Genomic DNA, 13,822 nt, shown 5'->3' on the forward strand with positions numbered 1-13,822 from the left:
CTGAGACAGAAGAGAGAGAGAGATGCAAAGGGGGTTTTCTTCTTTCTTGCATCAGTAGCTGTAACTCGACACGGCCACCTCTTCTTTGGGCATGCCCCACTCCTCTCTTCTCTCACACCTCCTCTTTTTCTTTCTCCTTTCTACAACTTCCCAGCCCCCCCTTTCTCTCACACTCTACCACCTATCCTCGCGACTGACCTGACGGCTCCTTTCTGTCCTGGTATTGCATCAGACTTGGAAAGGCTCTATACAGTAATTAGGCTCTATACAGTAATTAGCATCAGAAGGACTTGCTCATCTGCCCGCAAGCCTGCCAGTCGGCCAGCTCGCCTGCGCGCCTGTCTGCCTACCACTGTTCTGCCAACTGCCATGCCCTATTCATGTCCTATTCGTCTGTTTTCTGAATAAAAGGCTGCATTCCTCAGGACATCCATCCCTCTGCTGGCCTTTATTTTTTTGGTGGCGAGGCACAGGAGCAAGGATTAGCATTAAACGGAATAGACTGCTGAGGTAGATTCAGCAGGAATGCATGAATGCATACCTTAGCTCTGCCAAGCTGCTTTTACTCTGTTTGGGAGAGATTTTAGTGCAGGCATAATTTGTGCCTCATAGAGACGCCTGCCTCTTTTTTCTCTTTCATTACAAACCTTTTTGAACTCTCTTTCTGTGTTCATCCTCCTCTCATGTTTCTTTCCCTTTGTGATTCTTCCTCGTCCTCTATCAAACTCGCTTGTCACAGCTGAGTCAAGTTCAATCAATTAACCAATTACTCAATTTATTCTGTTCACTCCCTTTGTCCGTAGAAGAAGAAGATGAAGGCGATGCAAGATAAAAAGACAAAGTCAATGCTTGGCATTTATTAGCATGATATTTGACATTTTGTGAGAGCAGGTCTGAAAAGTCTGAATTTTGGTGAGAAAGAAAAGAGACCACGAGAACACAGGAGTGCTAGCACCTCTGTGAGGCCGTATTGAGCTTTTAGCCAGTCACAAACATTCATAACTAGCATGCTGCACTGGCAATTCTAATTTGCATTTTTTTGGAACAGGTAGGATGTCCACCAGGTTCACTATCTTTGTAAATCTTTTAAGCATCACTTTAAATATTTATCTTGAAAGATCTTAAAGTCTCCATGAACCAGAATAGAACACTGCCGTGTTGTGCAGGAACCAATCAAAAGATAGAAGGCGGGACATAACGTTTGGATGTATTTGATTGGATTGTTAGCTTCCATAAAGCTTTTTAATTGGTGGATAATTAGGTAAAGCCCCTGAGTGCAGGATGAATCATTAGCCATTGAATACATATTAGAAAAATACTATGAATTATTTTGTAAAAATACTGAGATAATGCTTTTTTGAAATATATTTGATAATGGCAGATAAATGAACATTTAATACAGGAACGCTGGATTAAAACAGTGAAAACTGTTTTTCATTTTATGGTGACTTTGAATGTGTCATCTAGGCATGATGAGAATAACATTTTATGTAAGAGCAGGACTGGCTTCACTTATGGTTCTGTAAAAGATTTAACAGTTGTCGTCATTTCAGCTGCTATTAAAAAACTGTTAAGTAAGTAACTTATGTAACTTGCAGTTTTTCCAAGTCATAATTTGTGCAGTTACTTGGTCATGCAACCAAATAATTTTTGGTCTGATTACAATTTTAATTTGGGCCTATTTTTTTTAGCTAGATTAAAACTCCTAATGATTATAATAAATCCTGCAGGGGACACACTGTGGAGCGGATTTCATGACAACTCGAGACATTTCAGACATTTCTCTCAAAAGCAGAAATGTCAACTTCAATGTAATGCTTGATGAAAAGTCAGATAGATCACCAAAGTATTAAGGATACTCGCTCCGGGCACAATACACAATATCATTGCATTTCATGAAATAGTTTTTGAGACCTTTGTTCGGACCAAATTGGTGAAACCAGCAAAGGACTGAGCATTGCCAACTAAGAGCCATGCAGCAAAGGAGGCTAAAAGGAGCCAAAACTGTAGAAACAGGGGGTTTCCACTTCCTTCCTCCCTATCTGTGTGACGGTACATGATGTATGCTGGCTGGCCTGTGGGTGTGCATGGTGTCGCCATAATGGAGTGGTAAAGCTGCAGGCATTATAGATTGAGAGTGAGCATCCTCATCCATGAATCTGCCCCTAACTGTTCTTCTGCCTTTGTGGCCTTAACGATTGGCCGGCTCCCCTCTGTCACCATATTTCCTCCATCTTAGTTTCGGAACAGAGATATATCTCTCCATAAAGGCCTCACAAAGAGGGCTGAAGAGCCTCGCCCGCTCCGCCACACAAAAGACTAGGGTCTGGTGGTTGATAAAGGCTTATGGAGAGGAGAGAAGCTGATGGCCAGGGGACTGTTGGAAAGACCTATTCTTCAGGCACAAAACATGCTCTCACTCAAGACACTATCTTTGTGCTGCGATGCTGTTTGTGAATGCGGAGGTGCATGTGTGCCCCCCTCACTTTCTCTCATCCACCTCTCTGTCTCTTTCCTTTTCACACACATGCTAACACACACTCTTTCTTTCTTGTTAAAAGATGCTAATATAGCACACGACAAAGCCCCAGTAGACGACTCTCAGACAAAACAGTTTCTTTTTGAAGCAGTTCATCTTTATGCAGAGCCTATCCAAAGGATTGCCTCGGCAAGGTCTCTTGAAAAGCAGGATTTTCACCTGTGCTCAGTCATTCCTGACGCTTATTCAGTCTCTCTTCATTAGTACAGCCACTGATCATGCTGATGTTTGACAACATACGGGTTGTTATTAATTGCTCCCTCTGATACTGAATAGAACCGCCTGTCTACCTCAACAAATCTGCAGCAGGTGACTTCATATTGACTGTGTGTGGTTTTTATCTGCAGAGAAATGGGTGCGAGGCCGAGCGATTGACCGTGGCGAGGTCGACATTGGAACCCAGCAGAGCCAGGCAATCCCACCGGGACTCTTTTGGAGGTTTCATATGACTGTGCACCATCCGACCTATATCAAGTTCAACCTGTCTCTTTCGCACAATGCACTGCTGGGGGTCTACGGACGCAGGAATATACCGCCCACACACACTCAGGTAAAGAAGGCCCCAGTTGATGGGCTTTTTAACCAAAGGGCATGGTACCACCACCACCACTCTAAGGCACCTTTCACTCTCTGTGTTGGCTACAACATTTAGCTAATTTTAAACACTGTGTTAACTTTATTTTGAAGATTGCCAGTGGTGGCCATGAAAGACCATGGAAACAAACCCAAAGAGAAACAGGATCCAAACTCACCATTTAAATTTACTTAAGTATGTACGTCAGAAAGTAAATGCTTTACCTGTCATCAATCAACGTCCTTAAAGAGGCAGAAACCTCAAGCAGAACCAGACTCATGATGAACTGTCATCTGCTGAAACTGTGTTAGGCTTGGAAAGTGTGACAGAGGCAAACAGAGCAACAATAAAAATGACAACCATGTGGCATGACATTCAGTGATTCTGACTGGCTTCATTTAGGCTGGAAGTTCCTTAAAGGTCACATATCATCCTCCTTTTCAACCTGTTTAAATAAGTCTCAGAGCTCCCTAAAACATGTCTGTGAAGTTTCTGGTTCTAAATCCACTCTGATCCTGTATTTGTTCATGCCTATAAACCCCTCTATTTCAGCCCTGCTCAGAACAGGCTGTTTCTGTGTCTGTAGCTTTAAATATGTAAATGAGCTGTGTCTGACCACACCCCTCTCTGGAGGGGGATGTGTCTCAGGCTTTCTTGCACCATGCCCTTATGTTTACTGTGAGAAGGCAGACTCAGAGGGGCAGATCAAACACCTAGCTATGGGAGTGTCACTCACCTGGGGGAGGGGCTACTGCCCTTTGTGATGTCACAAAGGGAAAATTACATTTTCAGAAAAGTGGAGCAGGCAAAAGACGGAGAGGATGGACTTAATTAAGGAGTTTGTAGAAGGACTAGAGACACGAGTGTTATAACAACATGGTGAAGTGTATTTTGCACAATATGTGACCTATATATATTGTATAATATTACTACAATACTATAATATTGTCATGTGATCACACATCAGTTTAGTCAATCACACAACACAGGTGTCAATTAACCAAATACTTTTTTGGCTGACGACTTTTCAAACATGAAACAACAGTAATTAAAAAATACTGACTTCAGCAAAGCAGGAATTGCTGCCTACCAGTCCAACAGATAACATTTATGCACCATGAACAAATCACAAATATACAGTTGTTCTGCCAACAAACAACAGAAAAACATGTGAATGACAACTGAAAATTGAGTTCAGCTGTATGAAAGAGATATTTAAAAGCAGGCTTCATACTTCCCAATTATACTATATTAAAATTTTTTGTTATCTGTCGGCCAAGTTTTTTTTCTCCTATGAAGACGGACAGCTTCACATAAATGAGTTACCAATTGTGTAAACATAATTTTCACAAGAACACGTTGATTTCTGATTTAATTAGTATGGCTTGAATTAAATGTCTCTGACATTTCAAGAAGTAACACACACACACACAAACACATACACGCACGCACACGCTCTACACAGTGTAGAACAAGATTGTTCCCTGCAAGAAGCACATATGGACTTAAATACAACACACACTGAGTCATCTGCTTTTTAACATCAGTGAGCCCCTGCTCCCGCCTGCATGAAGAGGTCTAATTAGCTGTTTTTGACACTACTGTGACACACAGCCCTTAGGGGGAATAAGACGAGTGCTTGCTAGTTCAAGGAGGTTTTGGTATGGAGAGGGAGGGAGAGGGAGATGAGGGTGGTGGAGAAAGTTAAAGAGGGTGAGAATGAAGCACAAAAAGGTGTATACAAAATTCATTATAGACTGTTTCATTTGAAGATCTAGGTGGGAAAGTCCACCTATGCCAAAGTTGTGTATTAACTTGTTGTTCAAATTCTGCAAAACATATCTGGTGGAGGACTGAGCTGCCACTGATCAATTGCCCTGTTTTTTTCTGGATTCATGTTTCACAATTTGCATCTTGTATCCACATTTAATGCTGCTGCCTGGCTTATTGTATGCAGGCCGTTTCAGATAGTGTTCAATTTGCAGTTTCAGAAACCCAACAACAGTCACACACCACTGCATAGGGTTCAGTTTGGTTTGGTTTGCAAATTTCTGTTTCATTTATGCAGGATTTTTGAATTCCTGGCCTGCTCAATTCGGTTGAATAATACTTTTTGTCTTCTGATCCTGTTCAGTTTGACTTTGTGAAATTGCTGGACGGAAAGGCACTGCCAAGGTCCTTGACTGATCCTGTCTCAACTGCCAAAGCTCCCAAAGGCCTGCTGCTGAGTGGCCTCCAAGAAACAGGCTTCATAGAGTACATGGACCCCGGCACCTGGCACCTCGCTCTGTACAATGATGGACGTAACCTGGAGCAAGTGTTGCTCCACAGCACCCCTATAGGTAAGAGGACGTATTACAGATTCAGTTCACGCTGGTAGCTTTTTTCACTCTCTTCCATGTACATGTGGTGTTAGGATGAACATTTGTTTTTCTGTGACAGTTTATCAAATTGTTTTATGAGTGTCACTGTTGGTAACTCAGGGTCACGTCACTCTCTTGTCCTTCCCTCCTTTTCATCTGTTGATGTACAAAGAATATAAGGACATAGCCAAGTGCAGTTTGAAACTCACTGACATTTGAAGGGAACTTTTCCTCTTATAGGAGTGAGCTTGGCATGGCAAGTGACAGCCATTGGAAAGAGGAGGACAGCTCCTGTAGTAATGACAGGGCTTGCTAACTGCAGCTCATTGCTATGACACACACGGATGGCAGTGTAAATTGAAGGATGTGAATAATGCAGGAGTATGTTGCCGAATATAGACAAGTGGATAATTACCAGGGCAGTTTCTTCACTCCCACTTTGTCCAGCACTCCTTATGAGAATACAGTGTTGAAATAACAAAAAATAAAAATGTAGGGGAATGTAGTCTTGCAGTACCCTCATGGTAATTTGTATGAAGCTCATAGGTGATGCAGCAATTACAGAGCGTGCAATCTGATAAACAGATAATGAGAAGCACTCCATGAAGCACACTCTGTTGGGATTTTCGTCCTGCTGACTTGTAAGTGGCCATGCATTATTTAGTTTATATGTTATTCAGTGGAGGATCAGCAAAACTGCAACCGAACTTTTTGCAGTCCTTAAATGCTAAATATGTATCAACAACCTCTACAAAGCCACCGTGGAGAGCCAATCATTACACAGCTCGGTCGTGTGAAAACATTGCCGTGAAAACATCTTTGATCATCATATTGACACAGGCCTTTATGTAATGACTGACAGCATGCGACAGCTAAACACAGATTTTTTTTTTTGAGAGCTGTCAAACGTTGTTGAGTCGCGTGCTGTCTGTGAGAGTCTGGAACATACCAAACCTATTTTGAGCTCATGTGTCATGTGCTAAACAGGAAACGGCAGCGGTTACAAAGACAAACTTTTCTGTTCCTTCTCATTAATCAGACAAATATGGATCCACTCAGAATAGCAGCTGCTAGTCCAATGAGGTTCTCTAAACTATTCATCAACTGATTTAGCCTTAAAGGGGTCAAACAATATACATTGAAGTCAAAGGGTTGGGGTGATTTTGATGGCCATTTGCACCGCTAACAAGGATTAGGAGCAGGATGCAGTGTTTCGAAGGAGGACAGTATAGAATCCTAATAAAGAGACATAGTATGCTGTAGCCGAGAGTGGAGCTTTGTAAGGAGACAAGGGGGAAATGAGATGATCTCTGACGGGAAATTGAGTTTTCCTGTAGCAAGTAGTAACTGGATACAGCCAGGAAAAAAAGAGAGTAAAGGGAGAGCTAAAGACTGCCATGAAAGAAATGGACTAAAATAAAATCAATAAAATGTATTAGTAGAACAAAGGAATATTCAAGAGCATAAAAAATGTTAAAACGCGGGAAATCAACTGTACAGAAATGCTTGTTTTCACCATAACAAGGGAAGCACTCTGTGGATGGTGGTGGAATTCAATATTGTGTTGTGTTATTAGGTTTGTAATTGCATGAGAAAGAGAAAAACGTCACAGGCTATCGCGACAATCCTCTTTGTAGTAAAGGTAAAAAAAAGAACAAAGAAGTAAGTCTTGGCAGAAAAATCAAAGCCACGTGTGTTTGGTCAGCTGAAACCTGACCTGTATAAGTCACAAGACATTATGTTGCTCTGTCATCCCTTCACTGAACATTTCACTCACACACACACACACACACACACACACAGACAAACAAAAACAAGAAGCACACAGAAACGGTTTCATCTTCACTCTGAGCTCCTGAGCATGACCGACACTCTTCTGCACATTGCTGATATAAAACACTGTAATATGTGCTGAGATGTGTATACAATCTATTTCCATGTCTCAGTGGTTTTAACTACTAATGGTCCAGATTCAAATGTTGAAAAGAAATATTAAATGATGTAAACATTATCTGCTTATTTTAAAATATAAAGTGAAATCCAGTTTTCAGACTTCTGAATTCTTTAACTGAAAAAATGAGAAATCAGCATTAAAGGTCCATTATGTTAGATATGTACTGAATTAAATCACTAAATTACCTACTAAGGAAACATGCTGGCTTCTCTGACAACAATGCAGCAGCCAGTATGTCCTCCTTCTAACTTTAGATTCTGGTCCTGAATGCTCTGGATTTGTTTGGACCAGAGAAGGTAGGCGGTTTAAAGGCTCCCCCACATGGCCGTTTTGGACGCCCCTCAGTTTGCTAGGCAAATGTCAAACCAGCAGGTGTTGCAGTGAGGGAAGCAGACAAGAGAAGTGGTTCAGATAGAAGTGATTTTAACCGACTTAAAAAGCCTCTGCATGTTTCTAATAAGCTCCACGATCAGAAACGTGGTAAAGCTAGGATCCATATTGGAGATCCATATTGGAGAACAGCTCTCTCTCCACTGTTTTGAATTGGTAACGTAATATCCACCTCGTGACATCAAACATTTAATTTTTACTGTTCCTTTGAGCTGTTTTCATTTAGTGTTCCTACCAGAAATTCTAACTTTATTTCAAAATAGAAGCAGCGTTGAATTTAAACAGTGGGTAAAGTACTCTCTTACATCTTAAGACTGTAAAAAATTCAAAATAAAAGCCTGACAATTTTTATTCTTAAAAGCGAAATAATGTAATTTAAAACATGTGATAATAAAGGTGATTAATCTGGATTAATTATCGACATTTGCCGATTAATAGCGGTTTAAAATTGTAATCGTGTGACAGCAATAAAAAAAGCGTCTGTGGATGCAGAGGAAATCTTTTTATTTCTCCTCCGCTGTTATCGACATTTACATGTGACCCATAAAAAGCTCCAGCTTAATGATTTCTCCATTTTCCCTACCTCCACTCCAGCCTTCTTTTAATTCTCCTCAGCCCGTACCCAGGCTAGGTGTCGCCTCCTGCAGTGCTATTAATTATGCTTAATTGCTATACTTCAGCTTCCATCGCACGTTCTCTCCAATATTTTATCTTAAACAAAATGACCAAAAGAGAACGAGAGAAAGTTTTGTGTAGAGAGCTGGAACTTTATCAAAAGAGGTGAAAAATTAAAGACAAGGTGGTAAGCTGCTGTAGCGGCTGGATACATCTAGTTTGCTCAGCAGCCATTTAATTTTTTTTTAAATTCATAACGCTCGAGGGTCATAAAGCATGGCTGGAACTTTACGGGCTCATAAAGTACAATTGGAATGCTTATTTGACCAATCATATCACTTGGCTGTAAGGACCTATTTTATAATAGCATTTAACTGCAATAACTAATGGCATGAGTGATTTCTAACTGGAAAGGGTTTAGTCAGTGGAAAGAGGAAGACAGACACACACACACACACACACACACACACACACACACACACACACACTGTAAACCATGACAAATAAAGACATGGCTCACCATACATTACCTGTTAATTGCCTTGAGATTTTTATGGTTGAGACATTGACCCGAGAGATACGAAGCTTATATCACTGTGACAGCGCTGCACCTTACAGCCTTGTGAGCAATCTGACGGATCTCTCCTCTCCTGTGGTTTAAAAAGAACCACGTGACCTTGCAGATGAGGTTTTGCTCAGTGCATGTGTCAGGTGCCAGATACAATAATGGAATTTGTGCATGTGATGCTTTTTTTTTTTTTTTTTACAAAAGCGAAAGAGACGGATATGGAAAAAAGGTTTGAGAGTCCTCCTGACTGTGTGGGAGAAAAGATGATTGCCACTCCTTCTCTCCATCAGAGTGACAATGACAGGTGATGGAGGTGAAAATGACTTTGGTTTTTCTGTAGTGATGCGCCACTGTGGAGGATAACGCCGTGCTGTCGGCTACTGGCGGGGCCCGTCTCATTAGCATGTGTCACACACGCCTCAAGGCGGGTGGCACATAATAACTTTGCGAGGATGTGTTTGTAATTGCGTGTGTGAGCAAGCCATGCCACTGAAGGATTTGTCAAGCCACGCTCCCTGAACAGAGCAAGCCAGGGGACTGCGGTGGTTTGACTCTGGAGCCGGTCCCACGTTTAAAAAGGAGGAAGCAGGACGGCACAGGGTCAAATAAAGGATGACACTCCTGACACTCATTTTAATTACTCTATCTAGTGTAGAAAGAGCTCTGCTGGCACCAGCCTGCAAAACCGCACAGTTCAAATCCTCTGCCAGCCTCTCAGTACCTTTTCCTCCAGAATCTTCCATCTCGTGTAGAGCTGACAGAGCGCAGTATATAGGGCTCAAAAAGCAGAGAAGTGCTCCTCCTCTCTATCTGTCTTTGCCATGCTGCCTGTACTCAGCGAATGAGTAGTGACATGATGGACATATCAATGGGAGAGAAGGAGAATGGTGAAAGGAAGGCAGCTAATTGAAGTCCAATGGAGGAGTATGACGAAACCATATAGCCTACAGAAAGGATGTGATGAAACACTCATCCAGATCAGACAAAGCCGTGGTAGGAACACGCATCACATTGATCTTCACCACAGTGAGAGTGCAGCTGTGTTAGCAACGCCATTTCAGCAACGCCGGTCTCCACTACCGTGTGCACTCACAATGTCACATTTTATGTTGTTCAATCCCGTTCCAAACTGCGCCCTTGTAAACAGTTTGTTGATTAAGCCTTGATGTTTGTAAATTTGCGTGCAGTGTGTTTTCCAACCTGTAATGCAGTATAATGTGCTTAGTGCTACTGAGTGTAAGTGAGTGCTTGGCCATTCCCCAGAGAGTGATAGCAGCTGGATCAGACTAATCTAATATAGCCCCTGAGTCTGGGGAGCCATCCATTGCTTATCAGATCTCTCATTCAATAACCCAGAGCTATGCCAGCTTATGGAGCTACATGTGGAATATCTTCAAGTTCTCTCTCTCTCTCTCTCTCTCTCTCTCTCTCTCTCTCTCTCTCTCTGCCCTTTATGTCTGATTCTTGAATGTGTATGTTTATGTCGCTTCAGACTCAATGGATGGGTGCTCCACGGACTGTAATGGAAATGGAGAGTGTGTGGCTGGACACTGCCACTGCTTTGCTGGATTCTTGGGTCCTGACTGTGCCAAAGGTAAGAGATATCTGATAAGGCTTCTAATGGTTAATACTATTGGTAACAGATACAATTAGAATAAATAAAAAAACGAGTTTGCCTCTCAGTGTTCTTTACTACCCAATCAGTTCACCGACAGAAACACTATAAAAACAATCAGCCCCACTTCACCCTCTTCCTTAACAGGAATTCAAATGTCCCCCCTTACCCGCTATTACCTCTTGCGTCCATTTTTTGTATCCACTGTTAAGCAATTATAAGCCTCCCACACATGTCTGTGTTTTCACATTTAACACAGTCTTTGTGGATGACAGGACATAACCTGTGCAGGTGTTTAAAACATCTGCAGGAAGTGTAAAAATTAGATTGACAGCAACTTCAAAATCCCCTTTAAGGGCATAGAGTGGGAGTAACCAAAATTAAGAAGTGCATGAAAGAAAACCCTTCAAGAACAGTAGATGAGAGAAGATGTCATAACTTGAGAAGATCAAATACACATAATACTGAATTTATCATGCAAGCTTGGAGGGAAAAGTTATTTTTTCATGACTTCATTTGTCCGTGGTGACCAAAGTTCTGGATCTTACTTTAATAAAATGAGCAGCATTGTCTGCATATGATTTTTACTCATGAAAGAACAGGTCTGTCTGCAAAACAGTGTAGCTCACAGAATCTTTTTTGATCAGCAATAGTTTTATGAGTCAGACTAGGACGAAGCTGCATCAGGCTCGTCCATGTCGCCATCTTTTTCCCCCCAGTTAATTTCCTCTGTTTACTTTCTCTCTCTTGCTTTGTTCCTTTGTTTTATAACATTTCTGTAGTTGTATCTGTCTCATTGTGTTGAAACAGCTGATCTGATATCACACCCTATGATTTATTTACGCTCATCATTTATTCATCCTTTCCCCTCATCTTTGCTCATTTGCCCGTGTTACAATATTCTCTGTCTGAAAAGCTAGACAACACATTTTGGCTAGATTATTACTGTGGAGTACGTAGTGTTCAATTAAAGAAAGGATCAAACAAACACATAACTCAATGCTTGTGCACATGAACCCAGGGCCTTCATTGCAAAATGATCCCAGAAAGAAGCCGAACCATCGTGCTAATCCTTGTGACATTTGGAGCCTTGAAGCCTTCTCTGGCTGCAAAGGAGGATGCTAGGTGGAGGGGTGTAACTGTCAGTGCATCATCAGACACTCGCTGATTTTATTCTACCTGGCTGTCATTACATTAGCCACACAGCTCTCCATCTCTGCATGGAGATAGGTCTGCTCTCCACTCGCATTCTATAAACCCCTAATGCTCCATTTCCTAATCTTCAGTTTTCACGGTTGTTTTCACGGCCTGTTCTGAGCGAGTGAGGTGACGTTGGGGGATTTTCTACAATTCCTGGGTTGCCGTGGTAGCCAGGCTCAGGTGGTGCTTGAGTAAATTGAAACAGCGTGAGGGATAAACTTGAGTGTGTGTGTGTATATGTGCGCATGTGTGTGTGTCTGAGAGAAAGAAAGAGAAGGAGACTGGGGTTGCTTGAGGATTTGCTGAATCCGCGCACTAGCTGAGATAAGAGAGCGTAGCTCCACTCACGGTAGGTTACTGCGGTCTCCCAGCTAATATACCGCAGCACTGTGTGTGTGTGTGTGTGTGTGTGTGTGTGTGTTCTACTGAATATGTGGATGTAATCTTTGTTTGTCCTTTTGCAGATTCGTGCCCCGTTTTGTGCAGCGGTAACGGCGTGTACGAGAAAGGACGGTGTGTGTGCCTTGCAGGGTGGAAAGGGGCAGAGTGTAATGTGGAGGAAGGTCAGTGCATCGACCCTACCTGCTCCAACCACGGCTCCTGCATCCAGGGAATTTGCATATGTAGTCCAGCCTACAAGGGGGTTAACTGTGAACAAGGTATGTACCGACACACTCGATAAAGGGACGTCTGCATAACAAAACCGGTTTCTCTTGCAGATCCTGGAAGTGTTTTAATAGAACCAAGTTAAATCAGTCAAGTCTGTTTTAATTTGCATAACCCAAAATCTCCAATCACAAATGTATGATTACAAAAAACAAACATGAACAGCATGGGATACCATCTGTCATCTGGTGAATAAAAAACTTAAAAACTGGAAACTTGCATGGCTTCTCTAGGCAGAAACTGTGCCCACATACACCCAGATTCCAGCTGCAGCAGATAGACGTTTACAGACTATCCAGCTCCGAGGAGCAGGCAGACAACAGGCAGTTAGTGACTAGTTTGAGAACTTAGTGGAACATCTATCAGCTAAGGACAAGCATATTTTCTAAGGGATTAGTGGAGACCAAAACAGAAAAAAAAATAAACATTTCATTTTTCAGGTATTGATTAATAAGAGACAATTAACTTAAAATATGTTGGTGTTTTTTCTTTCATTTTCTTCTTCTTGTGGAAAATATCTAATAGTTTAACTTTATGATTTAATTTAAAATTAAAGTTGAAGTAGTGATACAAAAGCTGCTAGAAAGTTTTCTACATTAAATGTCCTTCACTGTCTTAACTTTGTCCCCAAAAATCTAAAAAACAGATCAGTCAAAATCAGTGGAACTTTCTTTTGTCACTAAAGGAACTAAAAGTCTGGCAAGAATGATGTCTTCAACAGGAAATGTTTTAAAAACAGTCCTTACAACTTGTGCCAAAATAATAAAATGATTACAGATCTAATGCAGCCTTTTTCCTGCAGCGTCAGGAGAGATTGTTGTCTGTTCAATCATGACCACAGTCCAATGGAAATACCTGTTTAAAACATTTTTACCCTCAAAGGAGGCAAAAAAGTCAAATTAAAGGAATCACTTCAATAACTGTAATTTTCTTTAAACAATTAATTAAACTAAGAAGTTAAATGTTTTATCAACATGGCTCTTATAAGCTTATCATTATGAGAGGAAAGCTCTTTTTTATATTCACCTAAAGATTTTTCTATAGTGTTAAAAAGTTTCTAATCTCTCTTTTCCTATAAAGTCGCCTACATGCCACATTATGGAGTGTCCAAACAACTGAACCTGTTCTTAAAAGAACAACTTTGTGAATATTTACTGCACATTTTCTAATATTCAATATTTTTATATTTACTGTATATATACATATATGTAGCCAAGGCAGAGACAGACTACAATGACCACGGGATGATTTGACAAAAGATGAGTGATTCAGGTTGCTCAGGTAACTGAGGCTCCATGCTCTTGTGCAGGAATTGCCGTTGGGCCTTGACCGTATCCT

General features: G+C 41.3%; 1 protein-coding gene across 3 annotated transcripts in view; it reads left to right on the top strand.

The window, feature by feature from the left end:
* tenm1 (teneurin transmembrane protein 1) overlaps positions 1 to 13,822 on the top strand; it is a 168,557-nt gene that overhangs the window by 82,988 nt on the left and 71,747 nt on the right. For all 3 annotated transcript variants that reach the window (XM_065958726.1, XM_020629724.2, XM_065958727.1), the window contains exons 7-10: positions 2,887 to 3,089; positions 5,248 to 5,455; positions 10,496 to 10,597; positions 12,283 to 12,477. In XM_065958726.1, the coding sequence (XP_065814798.1) occupies positions 2,887 to 3,089; positions 5,248 to 5,455; positions 10,496 to 10,597; positions 12,283 to 12,477 (708 nt within the window). The remainder of the gene's footprint in view (positions 1 to 2,886; positions 3,090 to 5,247; positions 5,456 to 10,495; positions 10,598 to 12,282; positions 12,478 to 13,822) is intronic.

The sequence above is a fragment of the Labrus bergylta genome, chromosome 9 (assembly GCF_963930695.1).
Source record: "Labrus bergylta chromosome 9, fLabBer1.1, whole genome shotgun sequence".
Classification (NCBI taxonomy): Eukaryota; Metazoa; Chordata; class Actinopteri; order Labriformes; family Labridae; genus Labrus; species Labrus bergylta.